This window comes from Cyprinodon tularosa, unplaced genomic scaffold, assembly GCF_016077235.1.
Source record: "Cyprinodon tularosa strain WSP-4 unplaced genomic scaffold, ASM1607723v1 ctg7, whole genome shotgun sequence".
Taxonomy (NCBI): Eukaryota; Metazoa; Chordata; class Actinopteri; order Cyprinodontiformes; family Cyprinodontidae; genus Cyprinodon; species Cyprinodon tularosa.
The window spans coordinates 3,732,808-3,757,539 of record NW_024039451.1 but is presented as its reverse complement, the minus strand read 5'-3'; the positions used below and the strand labels follow the sequence as shown (position 1 = coordinate 3,757,539).

The 24,732-nt window shown below is 37.2% G+C and overlaps 2 protein-coding genes across 2 annotated transcripts; both read left to right on the top strand.

Annotated features, from left to right (window-relative positions):
• The first annotated feature begins 2,843 nt into the window (after window positions 1-2,843).
• Window positions 2,844-15,621, top strand: prkab1a (protein kinase, AMP-activated, beta 1 non-catalytic subunit, a). Its single transcript, XM_038268358.1, has 8 exons — window positions 2,844-2,956; window positions 6,594-6,776; window positions 6,879-7,048; window positions 7,176-7,269; window positions 8,875-8,989; window positions 10,667-10,800; window positions 11,001-11,069; window positions 13,716-15,621. The coding sequence occupies exons 2-8, from the start codon at window positions 6,627-6,629 to the stop codon at window positions 13,791-13,793; spliced, it is 810 nt and encodes a 269-aa protein (XP_038124286.1). The 5' UTR covers window positions 2,844-2,956; window positions 6,594-6,626; the 3' UTR covers window positions 13,794-15,621.
• A 2,543-nt stretch (window positions 15,622-18,164) lies between these two features.
• Window positions 18,165-22,066, top strand: LOC119772054 (phospholipase A2-like). The gene is made up of 4 exons (XM_038268323.1): window positions 18,165-18,322; window positions 19,805-19,952; window positions 20,049-20,182; window positions 21,561-22,066. Exons 1-4 carry the CDS (start codon window positions 18,274-18,276, stop codon window positions 21,677-21,679), a joined length of 450 nt encoding a protein of 149 aa, XP_038124251.1. The 5' UTR covers window positions 18,165-18,273; the 3' UTR covers window positions 21,680-22,066.
• The last annotated feature ends 2,666 nt before the right edge of the window (window positions 22,067-24,732 follow it).

Sequence of the window (24,732 nt, the reverse complement as noted above, 5' to 3'; positions counted from 1 at the left end):
TTGGTCAAAACACTTCCTGTCACAAGTCTGCTGAAGAAACATCTAAAAAGTTTTAGCATCAAATGAAGAAAGAACACGAAACTGAGAAATAGACCCAATTGAGCATCAGATGATGACTGTGCCTATTGAAGATAAAGAAATGTGCTTTTCACGTGAGCCAATTTGATACCATGTTTCGAATAGGAATATACACCATCATCTCTAACGTTAACAATATAACTCCATGTTTTTACCTTTACAGATTGACCATGTTTTTACTTAAATCACTCATGTGTTTCCTAATATTACTTACTTGTCTTTGAAAATTATTTAGGTATTCAAAACTACTGTACAGCAGTTAGATAACTTTGGAAAAGTTAATAAATCCAGCAGAAAGTGAACTACCTCACCTAAATATTTCTCAAACAGAAAAATAGATTAATAGTCTGAGGGTGAAAGTTTCATAGCTCTATACCTTTAATAGGTCTAAAGCATATTCATGGGTAAAAAGCTGTATGCCACGAGGCTAACTTAGACTTGGTCAAAGTAGGCTAAGGCACACCAGGAAGAAAAAAATAAATCCTTGTTCTTGTAGTGGAACGCTCTTCTGATAAAAAAAAAAGGGACAAAGGAAGCTACATGGTTTGAGTATAATCTCAAAGTTAAGGTCACAATGTAGAGAATGAGCCTAGACATGCAGACTGTGTGGGAGTAAAAAACTTTGAATGGGCATATTATGTAATCGTTTCATAACAAATTCAATTTCTGTCCTCTTGACCATTCTAATTGCTGCACAAAATATTTGGTCAAATGTTAAGGAGGCTGGTTATTCAACCAAACTAGAAACTGAAAAATACCATCAAAAAAGAAAAACAACTTCCTGAAATCCCAGTTATGTGGTTTGGCATTTTTCATCTTATGATTCGACTGTAAGGCATTTTTTCAAAGAAAGCTTTTCAAAGAAAGCTTTTGGCAGTGAAAATAATCACTCCGTTTCTTCTTGCTTCTTCTTTTTGGATTCACAAAAAGAAAACTGCTTTTTTTATAGGGTACAAAATACTGTATATGGATCAAATCAAGGATCTTAGTGGCTGGCAGATATCTTGCCGTTTTTATGCCATTACAGCTTTTTGACCCCCGTTCACAACTCATAAGCGAACTTTGCTTTGGCTTTGGAGAAAAATGTTCAGCCATCTGCACTGTGTAAATTAAATGCATGATCATCTTTCTCGTTTTTCTTTAACATTTCAGTTAAACAACTTTGTGGCTCCACCATGGTAAAAAAAAAAAAATCTCAAATGGTGTGAACGCTGATTAAAGAAAGTGACATTTTTCAGCATGGTTCTTGTGTCACCATTACTAACTGCTTTTATGCAAATTAAAATAGGAACTTATACTGTCGTCCCTCTGCACCCCCATCACCAGATTTTAAGCAGCCCCCCGCAATGCGCAAACACAGAAGTGTGTCTAAACCTTCTCTGTTTATCTCTTACTTACAAACCCCATGGTTTCTGCAGCTGAGGCGAGCCAATTACAGCAACACTTTTCCACAGAATTCATCTTTGGTATCTTCAGACAAAGTTCATTTAATGACATTCAACAAAAAGTACTGTAAAGGTGTGCATAAAAAAGACAAATGCAAATAGATTTAAATATATATATATATATATATATATATATATATATATATATATATATATATATATATATATATATACATATATATATATATATATATATATATATATATATATATATATATATATATATATATATATATATATATATATATATATATATATATATATATATGTATAAATGCAAGAAATAAAGTTGTATTTGAAAAAAAGGCATAAAGGCAGTGAAGAAAAAAAAAAGTCTCTGAATTTGAACACCCGCTGTGGATAGAAATCTGTGTACAGCAATCAACTGTGTCCATGCCAATAATTGGGTCTCGGTCCACTGTTAAGTGTTAGGATCAGACCCTGAGGAAGACTTCGCTTCTCCAGACTTTTCAAAAGATAAAATTCCTATAAAAAATATATTATTTTTTAAAGAAAGAAAGAAAAAAAAATCAGCTCCTAATTATCAACTTTTTACACAAGCTTGTGTCCAGAATCTTGCTGCTTTTAGGAGTAAACAGTTGGTAGAAAATGAATGTGGTGGAGTTGTAAAATTTTGTAGGAGATAGAAAACAAAGAATTTTTTTTTTTTCTAGTTATCACTGTGAGCATGAATTTGCTGATAAAGAATTCTATTGATTTTGTAAGACCAAAAGATTCAACCTAAGCATTAGCTGCTTTGCAATCAGATTTCAAATGCATAATCTGGTAGAGGAAGGCATAAACTACAAGCTTTTAAACTTAAATGGGCTGAATTCAAGAAAAAAAAAATCTTTCCACGTTTTCATTTTTCAAATAAAAAATTATCTTTTTTGTTGTCTTCTGCTTTACAATTAAGCACAACTTATTGTTGGCATATCACACAAATGCCATATAAAATAATTTGTCTAACTTTAAAGGTGATGTTAATGAAAGGATGCTCTTCTCAGGCATGAATTACTACTAATTCTTTACACGCTTTAATCAGTAAATGAATATCCTTCTATAAATAAAAATGAAAATATTAAAATGTACAGCGCTTGAACTATGCTGCCATCTAGTGTTAGTTGAGCATAATTGCGTCTAGTACCTGAACGCCTTCATATTCATGACACACTACCCTACTGCAAATAAACAGCTTTTATTAGAGTTGGGGAAATTTTTTATATCAATACTTTTGCACAGATGTGACGTATTGATAAAGGATGTTTATGTTCGCTCAGAAGCTGTTAGAATTTCCGTTAGATCGTGTGCGCATGCGCAGATGGGGGGCGTATTTGTTTAGCTTGACCCCTTTTTTTTTTTTTTTACTGTTATGCTTTTAGTAATCATCGAAATGGAGCCAGTGAAACGCCAGCAGGTGCGACGGTTCTGAGGTAAAACCTTAAACGCTTCAGTTGCATATTTAATGGCTGTTTCTGTCCGTGTTGTTTTGGTTGTAGCCGTTTGTTCAGAAGCTGCAGTGTTTAAAGCAGCCTCTGATGGAGGCAGACCCCTTCAGTCCAACACCTAACGTTAGCTTTCACCTCCTGTGGCCTGCTGTCTTCCAGGAAGCGCTTTACGTTTGATAGAATTAAGAGATAAAAATCAGCTGTAACTCCACTTTAGCTGTAAACACTGCTTGAAACAATTCAAATGGAGTTCTTTTGCTGAAACATAATCCTGGCTGAGAAATTAGCTATTTTAGACCTGAGTTGATTGAACAGAACAATATTGGGTTATATTTTTATAAATATCACTAATTATAAGGTAAATAAAAGACAGCAGCCTCCTGTTGTGTAATAAAACGTTTATTAATGCGCTATGCAACAACCATTACCATTTGCATACATAAATATTATATATATATATATATATATATATATATATATATATATATATATATATATATATATATATATATATATATATATATTAAAAAAAAACTGTTTTCTCACCCCTCGTGGGGTGGTATGTGTCATCCTCAAGCTCGGGTCCTCTACCAGAGGCCTGGGAGTTTGCGGGTTCTGCGCAGTATCTTAGCTGTTCCTAGGACTGCGCTCTTCTGGACAGAGACCTCTGATGTTTTACCTGGAATCTGCTGTAGCCACTCTCCCAGTTTGGGGGTCACAGCCCCTAGTGCTCCAATTACCACTGGCACCACTGCTGCTCTTACTTTCCACATCTTTTCTAGCTCCTCCTTCAGTCCTTGGTATTTCTCAAGCTTCTCGTGTTCTTTCTTCTTGATGTTGCTGTCGCTTGGGATTGCCACATCTATCACTACTGCCTTCTTCTGCTGTTTGTTGATCAACACGATGTCTGGTTGGTTAGCCATCACCTGTTTGTCAGTCTGGATCTTGAAGTCCCATAGGATCTTAGCTCGGTCATTCTCAACTACCTTAGGAGGTGTCTTCCATTTTGACCTTGGGACTTTCAGCCCATACTCATGGCAGATGTTCCTGTACACTATGACAGCTACCTGGTTGTGGCGTTCCATGTATGCACTTCCTGCCTGCATTTTACACCCCGCTGTTATGTGCTGTATTGTTTCAGGGGCATCTTTGCACAGTCTGCATCGGGGGTCCTGCCTGGAGTGGTAGACCCTGGCCTCTATTGATCTTGTACTGAGTGCCTGTTCTTGTGCTGCCATGATTAGTGCCTCTGTGCTGTCCTTCAGTCCAGCCTTTTCCAGCCACTGGTAGGATTTTTTGATGTCAGCCACTTCTTCTATTTGTCTGTGGTATACGCCGTGCAGCGGCTTGTCCCTCCATGATGGTTCTCCTTCCTCTTTCTTGTCCTCACTTTCGGTTTTCTCCTGCCTGAGGTACTCACCAAGCCATTTGTCTTTGGGGGCCATCTTTCTGATGTACTCCTGGATCTTAGTTGTTTCATCCTGGACAGTGGTCTTGACACTCACTGGCCCTCTGCCTCCCTCGTTACGCTTGGTGTACAGTCTCAGAGTGCTGGATTTGGGGTGGAACCCTCCATGCATTGTGAGGATCTTATATATATATATATATATATATATATATATATATATATATATATATATATATATATATATATATATATATATATATATATATATATATATATACACATTTCCTTCTGAGGTGGTTTTAAATCTAAAGCTACCACAAAATTAAAAAAAAGTATATTTAGAGAACATAATTTCTGATGCAATACATTGCAAAGTTCATAACGCTTGTTTCTTGTCCTTCTGTGGTGAAATGTTACACAGTTAAATCACATAAAGCTTAATAAAGCTGTTATAATACCTATCTGCAAAATACCCCAACTCTCTTTATTTTGACTTAATGATTGATTCTTTGGTCAGATATGAAGTAAGAATTAATCTATCAGCAAATAGGTCAAATTAAGAAAACAGCCATGTAACATTAACGTTATTATAGAGCCACATTTCATGATCTTATTGTTTTCTACCAGGCTGAAGTGATTCAGGTAACTGGGAAGCAGGAAATGGAGGTCCCTTTTCAGTAATTCATCAAATTGGGTTATTTTTTGTTTGTTTTTCCAAATTAATATATTCCCTATTTTTTCCCTAATGTTTCAGTCACCACCATTAAGACTATTTGAGTTAAAAACAAGCAATTCAGGATTAAGAGGAAAAGCAGCCCCCTTCTACTGCTTATGAAATGAACTTGATTAATAGAAGTTAAGTGGAAGAGGCCACCACCTTAACACTAGCAATTTGGGTTGTTTGTTGAGGATTTTAAGATGGATTAACTGATTCTGTTTATCAGTCTGGGAAAGGTTATAAGGTTATGGTCAAATTTGAAGTCTTGTATTCCTTAGAGAAAAATGTTGTTCTCAAGTGGGAAATGTTCAAAGAAGCAGAAATTTCCTTTGAGGAGCTGATGTGCCAAAAACTTCTCCCAAAAGCTAGATTGTAAAATGCCAAACCCCCAGGAGCTCCTCATCAAGTTCTATCGGCCTAATTCCACATGGTAAATTATAAAGTTCCTGGCAGAACGATTAAAAAAAGACTTAACTAGTATGGCTTGTTTGGAAAGGAGAAAGACTTCTCTCATTATAGCATGACTCTGCTTTGCAGAGTGGTTACTCAATAAACCACCTACACTTAGGATAAATACCCTCTTAGAAAGATGAGAACAAAGATGAAATTTGTATTCAGAACCGACGGCCGCCTGTTCGTGAGAAATCAAATGCATCATATGAGCAAAAAAAAAAGTTGGGAGCTGAAGATTTGGGTTTTAATTTTGCAGCCCTAGGACCTGTGCACGGTTTAGTCATTAAGTTGATTAAAGCATCATCTGCTTACCAAACTTTTTTATAGTTGAAGGTGTGTCCATCTGTCTGACATCTAAAGCTTTTCCCCGAACAGGGTCATAAACAGGACAAATATACTAAACATTGCATCACATTTACAACCTAAATGGCTGAAAATGAAAAATAAAATAACAGCTTAGTCAAATCGTAGAGTTTGACCTGAAACTTTAGTAGAGTATGCAGAATATGATAAAATAAAACGACACATATGGGAGTGACTCAGCTGCTCCACACTGATAGCGCTCAATTTAATCGACCTTTGGCAGCTTTATTTTATACCCTATTTAAGTGATAACAAATGCTTCCAAGAGTTCAGACATTGTGTTATACTGCACAGGTGGTGATCTGCAATGAAATCGGCGGGATATTCAGTGTAAAGGCAAACTCACAAAAATAAAGTCATGCTGGGAGAAATGTTAGGCGAGGATCATGTTAAATCTAAAACAACACGCTGGTTACACTGTTCATATACCAGCATGTCTGCTCAAACACTACACCTATGTACTTTCCTTATCCAGAGACTCTGTTTTTATAATCCATGTCAGTAAATAAATCCATATTTGTGTGAAAGTACAATTTTCCATTAAACATGTTGTAAAAATAATCATATTTAGTATTTTATCAACCTTTCCAGCAGCAGTTAATCATCAATTATATTTTTTTTAAAGGGAGGGTTATCTGATTTTCCGAGAGCTTTATAAAACTTCTTGCCTTCACTTGCAGTGACCTTTTGACGGCCTACAAGAAGACAAAGCCATGGGGAATACAAGCAGTGAGAGGGCTGCTCTGGGCCATGGGGAGAAGGCCCAACGGAGAGACAGCCGGGGAATCAAAGACGGGGAGAGGCCCAAAATCCTCATGGACAGCCCAGAGGATGCAGATATCTTTCATGGAGAAGACATGAAGGTATACGCTGATCTTCCTATTTGACACTTTGAATTCCTGCTCCTATTATATTCAAAGTAAAAAAGTGGGGAATCTACCATAAGCATCCGTAATGTATTTCAGGCTCCTCTTGAGAAAGAGGAGTTCCTTGCATGGCAGCAGGACATTGAAGCAGAAGATAAAGACCCAGCTGTAGACAGACCAACAGTTTTTCGCTGGACAGGGGATGGAAAAGAGGTCTTCATATCGGGATCTTTTAACAACTGGGCAAATAAAATCCCCCTCATCAGAAGGTGGGGCCGTGTCCTAAACTCAGATGTTTCATCTTTTGCTCATTTTCTAATATTTTACTGCAGAGATGGATTTTGCACAATGGAAAACTATCATTAACATGTTTCAATTTTCTTTCGTCTCTCTAAGTCAGAATACATTTGTGGCAATTGTGGATCTACCTGAGGGAGAACATCAGTACAAGTTCTATGTAGATGGCCAGTGGACCCATGACCCAACAGAAGTAAGCAAGTACATCTATTGTAACTTTTCCCTTTGTGAGTTTTAACTACTTTTACAAGCCTTTTGCTATTTCAACCATTCAAATAACACATTCATCTATTTCAGGATATGATGGTTATGACCTCTGCTATATATAATTTGTAGGGCTGCAACTAACGATTATTTTGCAAATCGATTCATCTGTCGATTATTTTTAGATAAATCGATAAAGAATCAATAGCAAAAATAATTCTTACAATTAAATTAAATCAGGTGAAACTAAAACATTTCCACTTGTGAGTTCTGGATAGAGCATGTTTACATATGTAAACGTGTTTTTTTAAATCTTAAATGCTGTCAGGGTTTGGTTGAGGTTTTGAGGATTAAAATGCAAAGGCAGGGAGGCAGAGTTGAGTTCTTGTAGTTTTAATGGAGCGTTCACAAGAAACTGAGGCAGGAAGCCAGAAATCCAACGTGAAAATGTAAAACAAACAGGAACCATGGAGACATCAGGGAAAACAAGCACAAGGAACTGCACAGGTTTATATGAGAGACTGAACAAAGACAGGACTAATAAGCTGATTGGGAGCAGGTGTGAAAGCCCTTTGGGAAACTCCTCCAACTCCCATTGTCATTGTGACACAGCACACACAAGTGAACACTGCACACCATGAAATTGCATTTATGCCTCACCCGTGCAAGGGGGCAGCCCTCAATGGCGCCCCAAGGGAGCAGTGTGGCGGGACGGTACCATGCTCAGGGTACCTCAGTCATGGAGGAGGATGGGGGAGAGCGCTGGTTAATTACTCCCCCCACCAACCTGGCGGGTCAGGAGTCGAACCGGTAACCTTTGGGATCCAAGTCTGACACCCTAACCGCTCACCCACGAAGAAGAGAGGCTTCTAGAAGGAGCTAGTGAAAAAGAGACCAACACCAGAGGGCAAGCAAAGAAAAACCTAAGAACTCATATACATCCAGAAAACACCAATAAATCTAGAAAACAAAGAAAAACATGGTTTAATGTAAAATATAAATTCACAGAAAACCAAGACCATGACAAATGCAAAATATTTATATATATATTTTTTTGGTTTTGGTATAGTTATTGCTCTAAGTGCGTCATTCCTTCAGCTAAATCCATGTTTTAGAGTCTCTATACTCCAGTTAATGATTTATCAGTTACTAAATTAGTTAATGATTATTTCAATAATCAATTATCTGATTAATTGCTTCAGCCCTAATAATTTGTGGATTTTTAAAAACATTTAAATGATTTTTCAAGTAGGAGTAAATCATTTCAGTCCATCTAAAATACTGACAGAACATTTTGAATCTTCTTGAATCAACATTTTAGTTTGTTTAGCTCTTAAATTCCAAGTATTTTAATATTTTTTGCATTTGAACTATTTTAGTAATACTGCTGTAATTCTAATTTACTTCTAAGCTCAGAGCTGATCCCATCAGCTTATATATAGTGTTAACAATAGCTTTTATCAGGAAGTGCAGCTTCTCTAGTTATTTCTGCCAGTTTCCTATAGTTTTAAAGTATTTCAGAAAAAAATGCCAGTAGTTTTTTTTTTTTTTTTGTATCGTTTGTGCATTTGATTTTTTTTATTACTTTAAACAGCCTATTGTGACCAGCCAGCTTGGCACCGTTAACAACATCATCCAGGTGAAGAAAACAGACTTTGAGGTGTTCGATGCTCTGATGGTGGATTCACAGAAATCTTCTGATGTTTCAGGTGAGCGCAAACAACGGATAACAAACATTCACTATAGTAGATTAAAGTCTGAAAGCACGACTCCAACACTACGCAAACAAGTCTTGTTTTTGGCCTATTTCTTCATTAATTATTTGCTCCGGCACTTCAATAACAGTCAAGAAGTTAAACTTGGGTAGAATAAAAAGAAGAAAAGAAACAGACTGCTTTACACGAGATATTTTAAGAACTCAAATCAGACTTTTTGTTTTTAAAATCCATAATTAAAACAAGAAAAATCCATCTTCTATTTTGAGAAGACTTATTATGGAGTAACTGTTTAATAATAAATTATTTCATAAAAACTATAAGTGTAGGAAAATGTAACTTTAGTATTCATGTATTCCTTTCTCATGAGGGAGTATTTTTGAGAACAGCCTTTACTGCGTTTACAGCTGAGGTTATTTTGGTGTGTATCACTACCAGCTTTGCACGTCTAGATAATTATTTGATTATTCCCATGTGGAATAAAAAAAAAGTGAAGCTCAGTCATAAGGGCCGAGTATTTATTTATACATAAAATTCCAACCTTGGCTGAATTCTTTGAACTTGTGCTTAAAATTTCCTCTGATCACACATTTAAGGCTGCTTTCTCTGCATGCACGCTGGAAGAGTTCTGGTTGTCAGTAGCAACAGAGTACACGGCACTGTCAAGATCTGCAACTGATAGTCTGTTTCCATTTGCATCCAACTCAACAACTCCTCAGAGCTGAGATTGATCTCCGTGTGGCCGTGTCTAACATAAAGCCAAGAATACAGCTGCTTTGTTCAAACAAGCAGGGCCAGCTGTCACATTAAATGGTTGCGAAAGAAAAAAAAAAATTCTGCTTTTGAACAGGGAGGTTTTTTTTCTGTTTTAAGCTCTCAGAAACATAGATCTTTGAAATTAAACATGGGCTGTTTTCTGCTGTGTTTTGTAGCACATGCTGTTATCGTATAAAGAAATAAAAATATGCGTTATTTGTTTTCATTTTAACAGCAAACTGATAGGTCTGTTTGGACAGTTTGCCTCCTGATGCTGCGTCATTTTTTCTTTGGAAAATACCACTTTTGTTTCAAAATAAAATGATACATAGCTGAAGTAAGTTGGGGTTTGGTCGTGGTCAGGAGTGCATGTTAAATTTGGGGTTGTGACTCAAAATTAGTCAACTCTGAAACCAGCAGTTGTTGGTAGGATTTTAACCAAAGATGGACCTGCTTGTGTGATTCATATCATTGGTCTCCTGGATAAACAAGGTGCTCTTGAGCTTAAGGTTACAAACTGACCACTAATTATAGTTGGCTTTTACTCCTGGGTAGGTTCACCCTGTTCCATGTTTTCCCCGTGGCTTTCAGTAGTCCTATGAGCTTTAAAATGTCTGTAGAACCAAAATGACTGTTGCTCATTTGTTCTGGAATTAGTTTAAACTTAAGCATAGTCTTTAAGATTTTTTTAATTCATATCATCAAGATAGTTCTTTTTAAGGGTTTCCGTGGTTCTGTAGGTCAGGCATTGAAGTTTCTTGTTTTATTTAGACACAATTCTTAAAGTTTTAAGGACGATGGACACTTTTTAAAGACACTTTTTTTGCTTTAAAGGTTAATCAAACTTATAAAGAGGAAAAGTTCAGATCTTTCAGGTTTTCTATCTGTCTAATAAACCCTTTCTTCCTTTATTAGACCTGTCCAGCTCTCCCCCTGGTCCATATCATCAGGACTCTTATGTTCCTAAACAGGATGAAAAATTTAAGTCTCCGCCAATACTCCCCCCTCACCTCCTCCAAGTCATCCTCAACAAAGACACCGGAATATCTGTGAGTGGACGAGAATTATTTTGGGCTGCATTTCATTTTTATTCCTATTATAGATTTTACTGTAACAGTGAGATTTCTTTCTTTTATCTTTCTTTTTTTTGGTAAAAGATGCATTTTGCATTATTCATGCTATAAGTGCATCTAAAATAAATCTGCTTCACTGCTTTCAGTTATTTTTTTATTCTTTCTCTTATCTTCAGTGTGACCCTGCATTACTTCCAGAGCCAAATCATGTTATGCTCAATCATCTTTATGCTCTTTCAATTAAGGTAAGGTTTGTACTTGCTTGAACTGCATAAAATAATTCTCTATGTTTGATTTGTATTGTAAAATTCCCCAAGGCAGCTAAGGGAAGCAACAGAAAGAGAGGTGACGTTTTCGTCCTTTAATAAAAAAAAAAAAAAAAAAAAAATGATTTCATGCTGGAGGAATGCATTTATTATATTTATAAATAATTATAAAAAGCGTCTGGCATCCAAAAGGGAAAAACTCTGAAGGGATCCACAAAAATAACAGCTAACCTATTTTCCAGTTCAGTCACAAACTAGACCAGAAATGCCCAAACTAGATTTGCCGTAGCTGAAACAAAACACGTCTATCCAGGAATTAGTCTTGACAAAGCAGTAGGGAGAATAAACGACCAGCTGGTAATGAACCAATTCCACTCCCAGCTTTATTCTCGCTCATTAGAGGCAAAGTGGAATCAGCCTTACACTGTTTGCTGCAGAAATCCCACAGCAGCAGAATGACTCAGGGGGAGGAGAACCCACTCCTACTCCTGACATGTATACTCACCTGATGTGGGAAACCTTTGTGAGAAATGACCAGATTTTATGAGTTTTTTCCAGAAAGTGTAAACTGCTACCATGCATAGCGGCATATGCACACTGTCTGCAGAGCGGATCGTTCTGTATCTGTGGAATGCCAGAAGCGATAAGAAGCTGGCATAAGGAGAGCAGGCTGAAGGACAGATAATTACCCTTGTTGCAACACTCCAAGTGGAAAAACAACCAGAATGTGTTTGCCAATACATACATAGAGACAGCAGTCAGAGACTTAATGCAAAAAAAGAACAAACAAGCAGAAGTCTCATGGTAGATGTTAAACAAGAGAATCCGTTAAAACTAGAGTTTTGTTAATAAGCTTTTGACCGTATAAAAAAATGGCCTGAAATATTTAGAGTTTTGTTTGGTTTAATTTATTTCATAATGGATTAGCTTTTCCTATATTTGTGGCATTAAAGCCACATATCTATATCCATTACGCTGCTTTTGAGTGATGAACAAAGGTAAAAAAAAAAAAAAAAATGGATTGTTATGTAGAAGCAACAGATAGTGAGCTCTGATCATTATTGCTGCCCTAAAATATTTTTTTATGAACTATGGCGAACTTGTACTTGCAGTTTTTACCACAAACCTTAAAAACTCTTTCTATCCACTTTCATCTGCTATGAACAGCAGCACAAAGTCCCCCACAGGCTGCGGGTAGCAGAGAGCTGCTAGCAGGGATTTCCAGAAGAACTGGATATTTTAGTGGGATCATAATCCTGATAAACTGACAGCACAGATGATGTTTGGATTTTCTCCCTTAAAAACTTGTTAAAATTACTTTTCCAACACATAAAGTACATAAAGCTTGGCTGTTCTCTAGCTTGAAGCTACAAAAGAGAGAAGATAAACAACCAGAGCGTTGAAGCATCAAAGCAACTTGATCCAGCATTTTATAAGGCCCCTAACGCCTTCGGTGCGAACACAGTATAAGGTTCCACTGTAAACTTAAAAGGACATGGCTATCTTATGAACAGATAGATTCAGCATTCTTAAGAGAGATCAACAGGTGCATTGTAGCCTTGAAGGACCTGCAGAGATCTCCAGCTCAGGTGTGAAAATCAAAGGACAGGAAGACTCCCAGCTCTTTATGAAATGCCATTAGAGGTGAAAGTCCATATGGGTAGCAGGTGTTTGCAGTGTGGGATATGCACTATAGGCAAGAGAGAAAACAAAAGGAAACTGTGCAGAATTTACATATGCAAGAGAAATGATTTATATGATTTTCATAAATGAAAATTAAAACACCCAGAATGCATTTATATTCATCCTCAATCACTAAGATACGCCTGAATAAAATGCAGAGATACTCACTATTGCAAATTGAAAATATGTTGCAAGACTAGAAATTTGATCTTCACAGCCACTGACTTAAATTTAGATATTTTGTACATTATAGTGGAATGGTAGAACGTTTAGTGTCTAGATTATCAAACCTTATAGAGACGTACGCCGAAGCACTTGAAGTCATACTGAAAGCTAAAGATGGTTCTACAAAGTATTGACAGAGAAAATATTTTCACAATTTTCACAACCTGGCAGAAACAGTCTTCTTGGATGAATAACCATTGGTCAAGAGTTGTAAGCATACGCCCAAGTTGTAAAAGGATCACACCAGGTGTATGCTCTTAAACAGTTTTTTTGGGGGGAGTGGCGGCCTATTGGTTAGGACATAGAGCTTGGAATCCTGAGGTTCCTGGTTCAAGCCCCACTCCCACAGACTGCCACTCTGGTCCATGAGCGAAAAGACCCTTAACCTCACACTGCTCCAGAAGGGGATGGGTTAAATGCAGAGGGTTGATGTTGTTGCTTTGTACTTGTGATAGCGTAATGACAGTAAAAGCTGAAAAAACAAAAAGAAAACATTTCCTTCATTAACAATGCAGTATCACACCAATGTCTCATAACATTTTAGTAAAATTCACTCAAATTCGTCATCATGACATGACATAATTTTAGGAAGTTCAGGGGTAAAAAATCTTTCATACTCCTGAGGAACTGGTTGATTAGAACTGTTTTCATTGCATTGTACTGGAAATGCAATGCTTTAACAGATCTTTCCTATTTGTTGTCTTTATTTTGTCACAGGATGGGGTGATGGTCCTGAGTGCGACACATCGCTATAAGAAGAAGTATGTCACTACTTTATTGTATAAACCCATCTGATGGACTCCTGTTCCCCTCAGCAGTGTGTGTGCTAACTGTACACCAAGTGTGCAAGATATTTCTTCCAAGCTTTTCTTTTTCTTCCATGGAATATGAAATTAGACAAAACTTGTCTTATACCCAGTGCTGTTGTTACCTTTTTACTCTAAGTTGAGTTGAGATGAAGGAAGGACTTAGAAATATTTGATTTTTATAAAATGTAAACATAATCACTCCCACAAATGTTAATGCTTTTCAGTTAGAAAGATAAGATAGTATGGATAATGATATTTTATATAAATATGCTTTGAGAGGTCATATTATTTATGACATCATCTTATGCTTTATCGATTTCTGAGATTAGCAACGCTATATTCTGTTATAGCTGAACTTGTTACAGAGGTGCTTTAAAATGTATATGAAATCAGTTCAACATAAATTATTAAAGCACAACCTCTTTTTTTTTCCTTTCAAAGAGTTTTGAATCCTGAGGCTAGCATTTAATCAAAAGGAGAAATCGATGTGTCAGTGTTTTCAATCTATGGGAAAACAGACAGGTACAGATTGGCATAATGAAGGAACATCAAAGTCTTCACAAGCAGCAAAGTAGATTACTTAGAACCTTAGACTGAGAGTTGTTCAATCTTAGGCTAAAGCCTCTGATCTGTTTTTTTTTGTATCACTTCTATACTCCACTGACTTAAGAATTGTGAGCAATCGGCCATTTCTACTGACTTGGATCCAGCCCCCTCAAAAGTAAGAATCCAATACCTTCGGAAAGAAGCCATGCGTAGGTTGAATGCTCAAAGCAACACAGTGAGCAATACTGCGAAGGTTGCACAAAGTAAACCCACTATTCTCCAAAGAGATTATTGCTTGTTTGTGCTGTTTGTTAAAATTTGCATTGACACATAAAATATAAAACCGTATAGTTTAAAGACAATATTCCCTCTGCTTGAGAATAGAAAGGAAAGAAAAACCAAAACAGATGATTCATCGACAAACTGAGAAAAATGAAGAAACCTGTCTTTCCATTTTGTTTAATATGGCTCATCAAGCTTTATAAAACAATAAATGCTGAAACACCTAAAAGGAATCAACAAACACATTTAGCTTTTATCCAAGCACCTCTTTTTCTTACCAAAAAATATTATTTTTAAATATGGTAAATGAAAACTCAATGTAAAAGGCTAATTACATTATTAAAAAAACAATGGCTCATTTTCTAGCTTCATTGGGTACAAACACTCTTGTAGTGTTTTGAACCTTATATATCTAGTCAAAGCATCTACCTATGATAATAAATGTACCACATATTGAGTTCCTCTTTCTCAAGCCTTTATTTGTACTTTGATTTATGGGAGTATGTTGCTTTCGAGGATAGGAATGCAATAAGAATTTGGTTGAACACTGAATTGTTTTTTTTTTTATCAAAACAAATAACGAAATTAAATCATGCTGATAGAAATATCTATAAATTAGGTTACTGTTTTCTTTCCCATGGTTGAGAAGACAAAAGTTACCAATCAAGAATATTAACCCTTTTTGTTATAGACTGAAAATATGCACTGAGGTACAGTGTGCTCTTCTGCTGTTTATTTTGATTGTGAAATGTAACATAAAGAAGAGAGTTAATATATTTTATAGAGTATTTAGAGCTTATCTTCTATTTAAATCCTAGTTGGTGTCATTAATTTTATTGATCCAGGATATTTATATTATGTTGATTGCCTTGATTGGTAAAAACCATTCCACTTGATTTGATGTTGGATATTTGCACTGATAACATGACAATGTATCACATTTTAACTTCTGCATGATGAAGAGATTAAATGAGATAATATAAAAATTTTGAAATGTCTTTTGTTAAGAATAATAAATATTTCCTATTTAAAGTTTACTATCCAGTATCCAGTTTATTAGCGATCAGATAAATATTTCCTTTTATAGTATATCAGACAACTGATTATTCAGATTAGTAAGTAAGTAATCATGTAAATAGCTAATAATAGCTAAACTATGTGGCTGCAATGTTGAAGAAGTCGTACAATAGGATGTCATAATCAAACCTTTTTATTCTATTGGCTGAAAGATTGAGAAGTTGGGGTTAAGAGCAGAAAAAATATATAAATGGAGTTAGTGCCCTGGAGAATTCATTGTCAGATTGTTCCACCGTAAGAGCTAAATTCAAGAACGCACACATACTGGCTTAAACATGTATATCAATGTACTCTTTATGAGACGATTTTGTCCCAAAAGTTAGAAAATTTCTACTTCGAAAAAAGATCCTGCCTTGATAATCTGTGTATTATTTCCTTATCTTATGCAGGCCAGTTTGTTATATGTCAGCTTGTACACCTAAATTTGGCCAATCATATATCGGTCAATCAAATTTTTTCTGGTCATAGCATCTTGATTCATGTGTTGCAGCTAATATACAGAACAGTTGAAACAAGAATAATTTACCCTTGAGTTACGTCCCAGTGTTCACGGGAATGGGCATCTGTGTCTTCTACAGGCGTAGAGCTAACGGAACTGGCAGCGTTGCAAGGCAAGGGCTCAAACATGTACAGCCTTCTAAACCAAACAAAGTTTCTGCCACCCTGGTGTCCTCTTCCGCAACAACTTTGTCCCCGATTTCCTACTCTAAATAAAAAATGTATGACGGGGGAGACTCATCCACGACCTCTGACACAAAAAATGTCCTCCTCTTGCATGTTTCCGCTGTCCATAGCTTTCCTTGACAGTGTCGTTAAGTACTACTTGGTTCCAATGGAGTTTCCCATTGGGAACCTACTAGCACTAAGTTGCTAACTGGTTAGCAAGATGCTTCCGACAAACCGGCCACAACCAAACATGCTTGCGAGACTTCCGCCAAAACAATCCCGCCCCCTTGATAAACATTCACTTTATGCACTCGTGTAATGTCGGGCATCACTCGGGAGAATTCGGAAATACGTACGTACGACGTCTCCCTCCAAAGCTTCTCCAACTCCAGGCCATTGTGATTAAAAAACTGGCTCCCACAACGTCCACATCACCTTTCTTGCCAAGTGATTACCAAGTTTGTTTATATAGATACAGTAATAAATCTCATTTCATTAGTCTGTGTAGGATATAGATCTTATAAAGGCCTAAGATAGCAAATATACCCGCTATTTGTGCCACATTATTGTCATGTTTTAGTGAGCTACTTAGCATAGCCCTTTAAACAGACTAAGTTATTTTAGTTGCTTAGTATAATTGTGAGATTGCATTGGTTTGAAGCATACTTATACCCCTTTTATGGAGTCTAAATCTTGAGTGTGACATGGGGATGTGGTGGGCGGTGGTGGTGTGCAACCAGGGCAAGACGAGGAAGAGGTACCTGCTTGAAGACGAGCCAATGAGGCAAGATCTGAAGCTGTTCAAAGGAGCCGGAGAGGATTAACAGGAGTATCATTTCAAACTTTTACACTTTTCTCAGTAACATTCAAGGATAATGACAATCTTTCATAGAAGATTGTATCAGATTTACCCCACATTGTTAAAATGTTGATTTTGACTGCAAGTAATAAACAGTTTGGTGTGGTCTAGTCAGAGTTTGAATTTGAATTTAGTGTTTAATCTTTTGAGGGTAATAAGAATTAGGTTGATATCAAGGAGGCCTTCCTGAAGCAAGGGCTTCATTGCAAAAGAGGAGGAGTCAGAAACAGCCTTGGCTATGCCAAAACCTTATATGAACTACAAAATGCAAATAATTGCTGTATCAAATCATCAGCTTTTTATATAGAGAGCCACATCACAACACATATCATCTCAAGGCATTTACAGCATCAATTCAATCAATCATACAAATAGAAACCCTGCAGATTTCATCAAGTCATTGATATAGCTTTCGTTTGACAATGTTAAATTTTTCATGTAAATAAAAAAATTAATGGGTAATAGCACTGCTGCCTTGCAGCAACGCGGTTCCGGGTTCAATTGCTGACCCGGGTTCTTTCTGCATGGAGTTTGCATGTTTTCCCTGCACATGCGTGGGTTCTCTCTGGGTACCCCGGCTTCCTTCCACAGTCCAAAAATAAACAAAACATGACTGTTAGGTAAATTGGCTGCTCTAAATTCTCCTTAGGTGTGACTGTGTGTGAATGGTTGTTTGTCCTGTTTGTCTCTATGTTGTCCTGCAATGGTCTGGCGACCTGTAATTCTGGTTTTAAGGTATTTTTCCTAAATAAGCTTTCCAGTTAACACTGAAACTCTTTTAAATTAGAAGAATTAGGCATGACATGTAATAAAATGTTGGTCCAAACTGAGGGTTAGTGTTAGGGATCCAAGCCCACTCTGTGAGAATCCATTTTAACCATGACACATGCTAGTTTTGTGTTGGGTGTCAGAGTGCGTGTGATCCTTTGGTGTATGGACAGCTGACATCCAAGGACCCACACATACAGGATCTACATAAAAGGCAGTTTAACGTTGAGTGAAAGTCACTCTGGCACCGAACCCTCTCACTCACAGGATGAATGCTTTTCAGACTGTCTTCCTCTTGGTTCTTGGTCTCTCTGTAGGTGAGTAAAACCTTCCACATATTGTGACATTGCTTAAATATATCTAGTCGATTTGTAAATATGCAATATAAAACTTTCTCTGCAATAGCTCTTTAGAGCCTTGTGTGACTCATTGTTGAACCACCTTTTTTTCTTTTCTGTGATCACAGTCACAGCAAGTCCCGAAAATGATTTATTTCTATCTTGTCAGAGTCTATCTCTGCCGGAATGTGAAGTATTTATTTAAGAGTGGGGCACACAGTGGAGTAGTGGATAAGCATGTTGCCTTGCAGCAATAAGGTTCTTGGTTTGATTCCTTGTCTTTCTGCCTGGAGTTTGCATGTTCTCTCCGGGTACTCCGGCTTCCTGCCACTGTTCAAAAACATAACTGTTGGGTTAATTGGCTTCTCTATATTGATATTATGTGTGTGGATGCATGGTTGTTTGTCTTTGTGTGTTTCTGTGTTACCCTGTAATAGACTGCAGAGCTGTCCAAGGTGTACCACACCTCTCGCTTAGAGACTGCCGAAGATCCCTGACGAGGACTAAGCGAGAGAAGATGGATGGATGGATGGTTTAAGAGCTAAATCTGTTTTGCTGCCTTCTACCCCTTTTCTTTTAGGATTGCCCTGTATTTAGCCCAGTTCATATTCATATTAACTGTGAACAGCCTCTGAGTTCATGTGAAGATAAGCATCCCTATAACATAATGCTGATACCCTCATGTTTTGTTTTTTAAACAAAAAGAAATGTTGAATATATATATATATATATATATATATATATATATATATATATATATATATATATATATATATATATATATATATATATATATATATATATATTCTAAAGATAAAAACAACATTAAGTTGTTTGTAGGTCAAGACTACATACTTATAATTTGATTCGTTTGTGATTGGTTGTACTGAATTGTATGGCCCTTCCCAGTCAAAAGGCAGCGGAATGGCAGCAAAATCCCCTCCAACTTCAAGCCACTGGCCTTCTCCTGGCCGTGCATATTTTTTTAACCTGACTCCACCCTTTCACTGAATTACAAGGTCTGACCAGGAGATTATGCTTTTCTTTAGATCTTAATGTCCAAAAATCATGACGGAAAGAATTTTTAGATGGCTACTACTGTATCTTTTAACTCTTCATTAGTATGTTATTCTTATACATTTTTTCTAAGGTCCACATTTATGTGACCATTGTTTTCTATAATCTCTTTGCTGCTGTAAACACCATAATTTCCCCATTGTGGGACAATAAAGGGAATTTCTATTCTATTAGTACAAGAGGATAAAAACTGTTGAACACCATGTTTTCCTACAATTCCTACAAAATGTGTCGTAACATTGTTACTTCCACTAATAGATAAAATACAGATAAATTTGTTGTGGTTTTGTGAATAAATGTAAAAATCTGAAAACGTCATGATAATTGCTCCTACTACACTTATACACATTTAAGTTTAAATCATAACATGATATGTTTCTGCAGCCCAATCTTTGGACTACAGGGCTCTCCAGCAATTCAGAAATATGATCCTGTGCATGATGCCCGATAGCTGGCCTGTTTTTGACTACGCAGACTATGGCTGCTACTGTGGCTACGGGGGATCTGGCACACCTGTAGATGATCTGGATAGGTAATTATTTAAGCCTCTTTTAGTAGCAATTGATAGAGAAAAAAAAAACTGAAGTTTGTATTAAAACATTTCTTCACCTTTTGTATTACCATGAAGGTGTTGCCAGGTTCATGACCAGTGTTACAGTGATGCTATGCAACATCCTGAGTGCTGGCCCATCCTGGACAACCCTTACACGGAGCTCTATGACTACACCTGTGATGAAAGTAATAGAAAGATCACCTGTACAAGTAAGTTGGATTGATGTTTTAATCACTCACACCCTAGTTGAACAGTTCAGTCCATCCTCTCAGAGGAGAGCGGGATCCCTGCCAAACGAGCTGCGGCGCAGAGCCGCCCAGTTTTACTCTGATTCAGCAACCTCAGTAAACAGGCAGGAATGTGATCCAGGTCAGGGAAGACAGATCAGACAGGACAGTTGAGGAATCCAGAAGTCCGCACGCAGCCCAGTCAGGGGTTCTGATCCTCACAGGAACAGAACAGATCCAGCGTTCCAGGAATCCACAGAGCGTGAAGGCAGGTTCAGAGTTCCATGAGTCCAGCAGCAAGCTCAGACAGAAACGCACAGATGCAGACAGGCAGGCTCAGCACTTTAGGGAAAGAGACAAGACATGGTACCAGGATTACTGTGAAACTTAAAACTGGTCTCCACCTAGGAGCCAGAACCGATCAAGAGATGACAAGACAAACACTAAAAGCCTCTCAAACCACTGGCCTCTGGGTACAGGAACATGAACCAAGGAATAAACTAAAACTAACGAAACAAACGTACTACAAACTTCAAACAATGATCTGGCCACGATAGCTGAACTGAGCCAAATATAAAGGAAAAGATGCAGGTGGATAAGATGAGCTTGCAGGTCGTGCAGTGGTTAGTGCGCACGACCCATGTGCGGAGGCCTTACTCCTCGACGTGGCTGACCTGGGTACAAATCCAGCCTGTGGTTCTCTGCCGCATGTCTCTCCTCCTCTCTCATACCCCCTTTCCTGTCAGCCAACTGTCAGAAGTGCCATAAAAACACACACAAAAAAAGTTAGGCAGGTGAATGAAGTGAATAATTAAAGTCAGTTTTCAGGGTAGATTTTAAGCTTCCTCTCAATCGGAACAGGGAAAGCTCTTCAATTTTTGTTCGTTCTGCTTTTTGTTGTTTGTTTGTAATGTAATTACTTTTATTTTTTTATTGTCATTCTGATATTTTCTGACTTTAAAGCACAAACATGTATACAAACAGTCCACTGTAAAAGTGATAATTAAGTAGTTTTCCAGATTCGCTAAAGCCTAGAAAAATTGCCTTTATTGCTTTTTTAAGTGCTGATATATCGTCAATATTTATTTTGTTTTTTTTATTATCCATTGTGTTTACACTATACCAAAAATAAACAACAAAAAGTAATCTGTAAGGACACCTGATATAGCTGCCTTTTATTAGTAAACAGTGCATCCATCTTGAATTTATATACGTATCTAAATTTTAATGACTCCATTCAAAGACAAGTCTCACTTCTAGCTTCAGCTAGAAGTTAGCAGCTCTCCCATTGCATTATTTTATAGTAGTGCCTGCTTATGTTCAAATAATAAAAACTTAAACCTATTTTTTACTTCTTTAGAGAGTAACGATGAATGTGAGATGTTCATCTGTGAGTGTGACCGGAAAGCCGCGGAGTGTTTTAGCAGATCGCAGTGGATCCCCGAACATGAGCACCTGCCAAGTGACCGGTGCCAGTAGAGTCAACAACCAGCTGCATCAAGCAAAGAAGCTGTCCCTCAACATGTCACATCCATTTACAGACTCAGATAACGACAGATTGGGTCTCATTCTGGACTTACACATTTACTAGTGATATAATTTAGGCACAGCCTTGTATCCATCCATCCTTTCTTTATGCTAGATGTTTCTGGCTTGGCTAACAACTATTATATTGTAACTCATCCTAAATGTCAACCAATTGTTTACACTTTTGTGATATTCAGTGTGATTCTTCCACAGTCAACAGAGGGTGCTGTTCTTTATCTTTGACTGTAGCGTTCAGGAAGACAGGTTTGTTCCACGGCAGGTGTTCTCTTCACTTTATGTAACATTAGAAAAAAAATAAAATAAAGGAAAAAGACTGTTGTTTTTTTCTTTTTGCCTAAATCCAATTTATGACATAATGTTGGCAGTGGAGGTCAGTTACAAAACATTTGGAATAATATTAAATAAGTTTCTCTTAATTAAAAAAAACAGCCTGAACTTTATCTTTGTTTAAACTGACAACAAACTGTGGGAGGTTAATTCAAATTTTATTTACTGTCAACATTTGAATCATAAATTTAGAGCAATAAAAGGAGGAATGTCGATTCCAGCTGAAAGAATGATTTTGGTCACTATCCAGTCTATTTGGCAAACAGAAAAATTAACTCACTGTTACGTATTGTCTCTTAAGATTGCTAGTGTTTCACCTGTTTTAACAACCCACCCCTGCTTTCTGTGATTCAGTGCTGGGCCTGCAGCCCACTGATTCACTCTTCAGGCAGTTTCTCAGACAATGCGTAAGCTCAGCAGCTGGTAGCTGCCTTCTGGCAATGGACCAACTGAGGCTCCTGTTTGTTGAAAGATAAAATGAGGATAATAACACACATTGACAAAAAGAGATAATAGGCCAGGGAAAGTTTCACTAGTTACGCCTTATGTGTGTGTTTTGCTGTTATGGCAACCCAAAGTGTCAGTACTAGTAGTACTAGTTTCAATACTACCGATTGCACAGTGCTCCTTGGGATGTTTAAAGCTTGGGAAATCTTTTTGTATACAAATACAGCTTTAAACTTCTCCATGACAGTATCTTGAACCTGCGTGGTGTGTTCCTTGCTCTTCATGATGCTCGCTGCAATGTAAACAGACCTCTGAGACCAGTGCATGAAGGCGTTCAATGAACAGCGTTCACTGAATACGTTCATATTTTTAGTGAACAGTGAACTGAACAGATCAGCTTTGAAGTACTAAAGGTGAATGAGAGAAACCTTCTCTCTGAGAATAATGAGCGACACACACAGCTAATGTTCAGTTGATAACAGCACTTTTCATTCGATAACGTCCGGTTCTATGGCACTTATTACAACAAACAGCATGACAGACCAGCATGTCTACTGCTAGTAGTCTGTGCGATTCGGGCTAATCTAGTGGTACTTCTGAGGCTAGTTTTGCAGAACGCTTTGCAGAGTTTTATGAACTAATGAAGGAAGGCAGACATTTGACATGTGAATGTACAAAACAAGAAACACTTCTTGTGCAAACTCTGCCCATCGGGTCCTTTTACCTCAGCCATTGCCACTACAAACTTTAAGCGACACATCAAGTTAATATATACAACCTATCTTGGGAAATATCTGGTACTGAATGAGGAATGTAAGAAAACACTTGATACAGTTCTTTTCAACAGAATCCTGTTAAAAGGGAGTTTTTTCTCTCCACTGTCACTACAAGCATTCTAAGTGTGAGGGATTGCCTTCAAGTCAGTGAGTCAATGCAATCAACTGGTTTTCCTTAGATAGAAAACTTAATTTGACTGCATCATCAGGTGAACTGTAAAGTGCCTTGAGATGACATGTGTTGTGAATTGGCGCTATATACATAAACTGAATTGAACATTTACCAATTATCATTACAGGATCTTTGTATCGACTTCCATTCCATTCCCATCAATTTCTATGGCCTAACCCAGACCCTTACTCTAACTGTTTCTAACAAATAACATATTTTACACCTAAGTGCTAAACCTAACCCCCAAACCCGAGAAGAAAATCTTTCCACATGTGGAACAGTAAGCCACCAGTTCCCAAAAGTACCTGTAAGTCCCCACAGTCAAAGGGTAGTTAATACTTAGCCCTACATACCCACACATACACACACAGACACACACACTCACCCAGTGTTGGGTAAGTTACTTTAAAAATGTAATCCGTTACAGTTAAGAGTTACTTTGTTTAAAATGTAATTGTAGTGTAACTTTTTTGATTACTTTTAAAAAGTAATGTAACTAATTACTTTGAATTACGTTTTGATTACTTTAAGGTTTTAATGAGTATTGACCCATGTTCAACATTAAATTTTTGAGAACTGAATGTGAACCTTAAAAAAGCACTAAGCTGAGAGGGAACTGCTGACAGGCAATCACAGGATGTCCACAAGAAGAGATGCTTCGTCTATCAGTGAGTTGCACTTACCTCTAAATGTTTCCTCAGGATTGACATAGATTGCTTCGACGTGGACAAGTTCTTGATAGCCGGCAAACACTTCTTTCACTGCACGGTTAAATTTGATCCATTTTCACAGATGTAAATGAAATGCTCCCTAAATTTTTAGGGCTGGAAGGCTGTCATTTTTGATGCGCTCCTTGAGCTGAAATAGAACCGTCCGCTCGCTTGCTGTTCCTCAAGGAGGCTACACCAGCACAAGATGGATCATCAGAGTGGCAAATATGATAGAGACAAGGAGTCGTAGAGGGAAACGGCGATACAGGGCGCGAAGCAATAAAAATATCATTACATATTTCGCAAAGGTTTTTCTTTATATTTAAAAAAAAAATGTAACTAAATTTGTTATTCTTAATATTTTCGGAAGTAACTGCAACTGAATTGCATATTTACTCATTGTAACTGTAACGAATTACAGTTACTCTTTTTTTGTAATTAAATTACGTAACGTCGTTACATGTAATCCGTTACTCCCCAACACTGCACACACCTAAGCACAGATTAGAGACACCAGTTTACCCTATGATCATGTTTTTAGACTGTGGGTGG

Bases quoted from the DNA above. Each gene is read 5' to 3' on its own strand.
- prkab1a (XM_038268358.1), top strand. From the start codon at position 6,627: ATGGGGAATACAAGCAGTGAGAGGGCTGCTCTGGGCCATGGGGAGAAG. The intron at 6,777-6,878 runs GTATACGCTGAT...AATGTATTTCAG, and splicing joins TTCATGGAGAAGACATGAAG to GCTCCTCTTGAGAAAGAGGA. The intron at 8,990-10,666 runs GTGAGCGCAAAC...TTCCTTTATTAG, and splicing joins GAAATCTTCTGATGTTTCAG to ACCTGTCCAGCTCTCCCCCT.
- LOC119772054 (XM_038268323.1), top strand. From the start codon at position 18,274: ATGAATGCTTTTCAGACTGTCTTCCTCTTGGTTCTTGGTCTCTCTGTA. The intron at 18,323-19,804 runs GTGAGTAAAACC...ATGTTTCTGCAG, and splicing joins GGTTCTTGGTCTCTCTGTAG to CCCAATCTTTGGACTACAGG. The intron at 19,953-20,048 runs GTAATTATTTAA...ATTACCATGAAG, and splicing joins CCTGTAGATGATCTGGATAG to GTGTTGCCAGGTTCATGACC.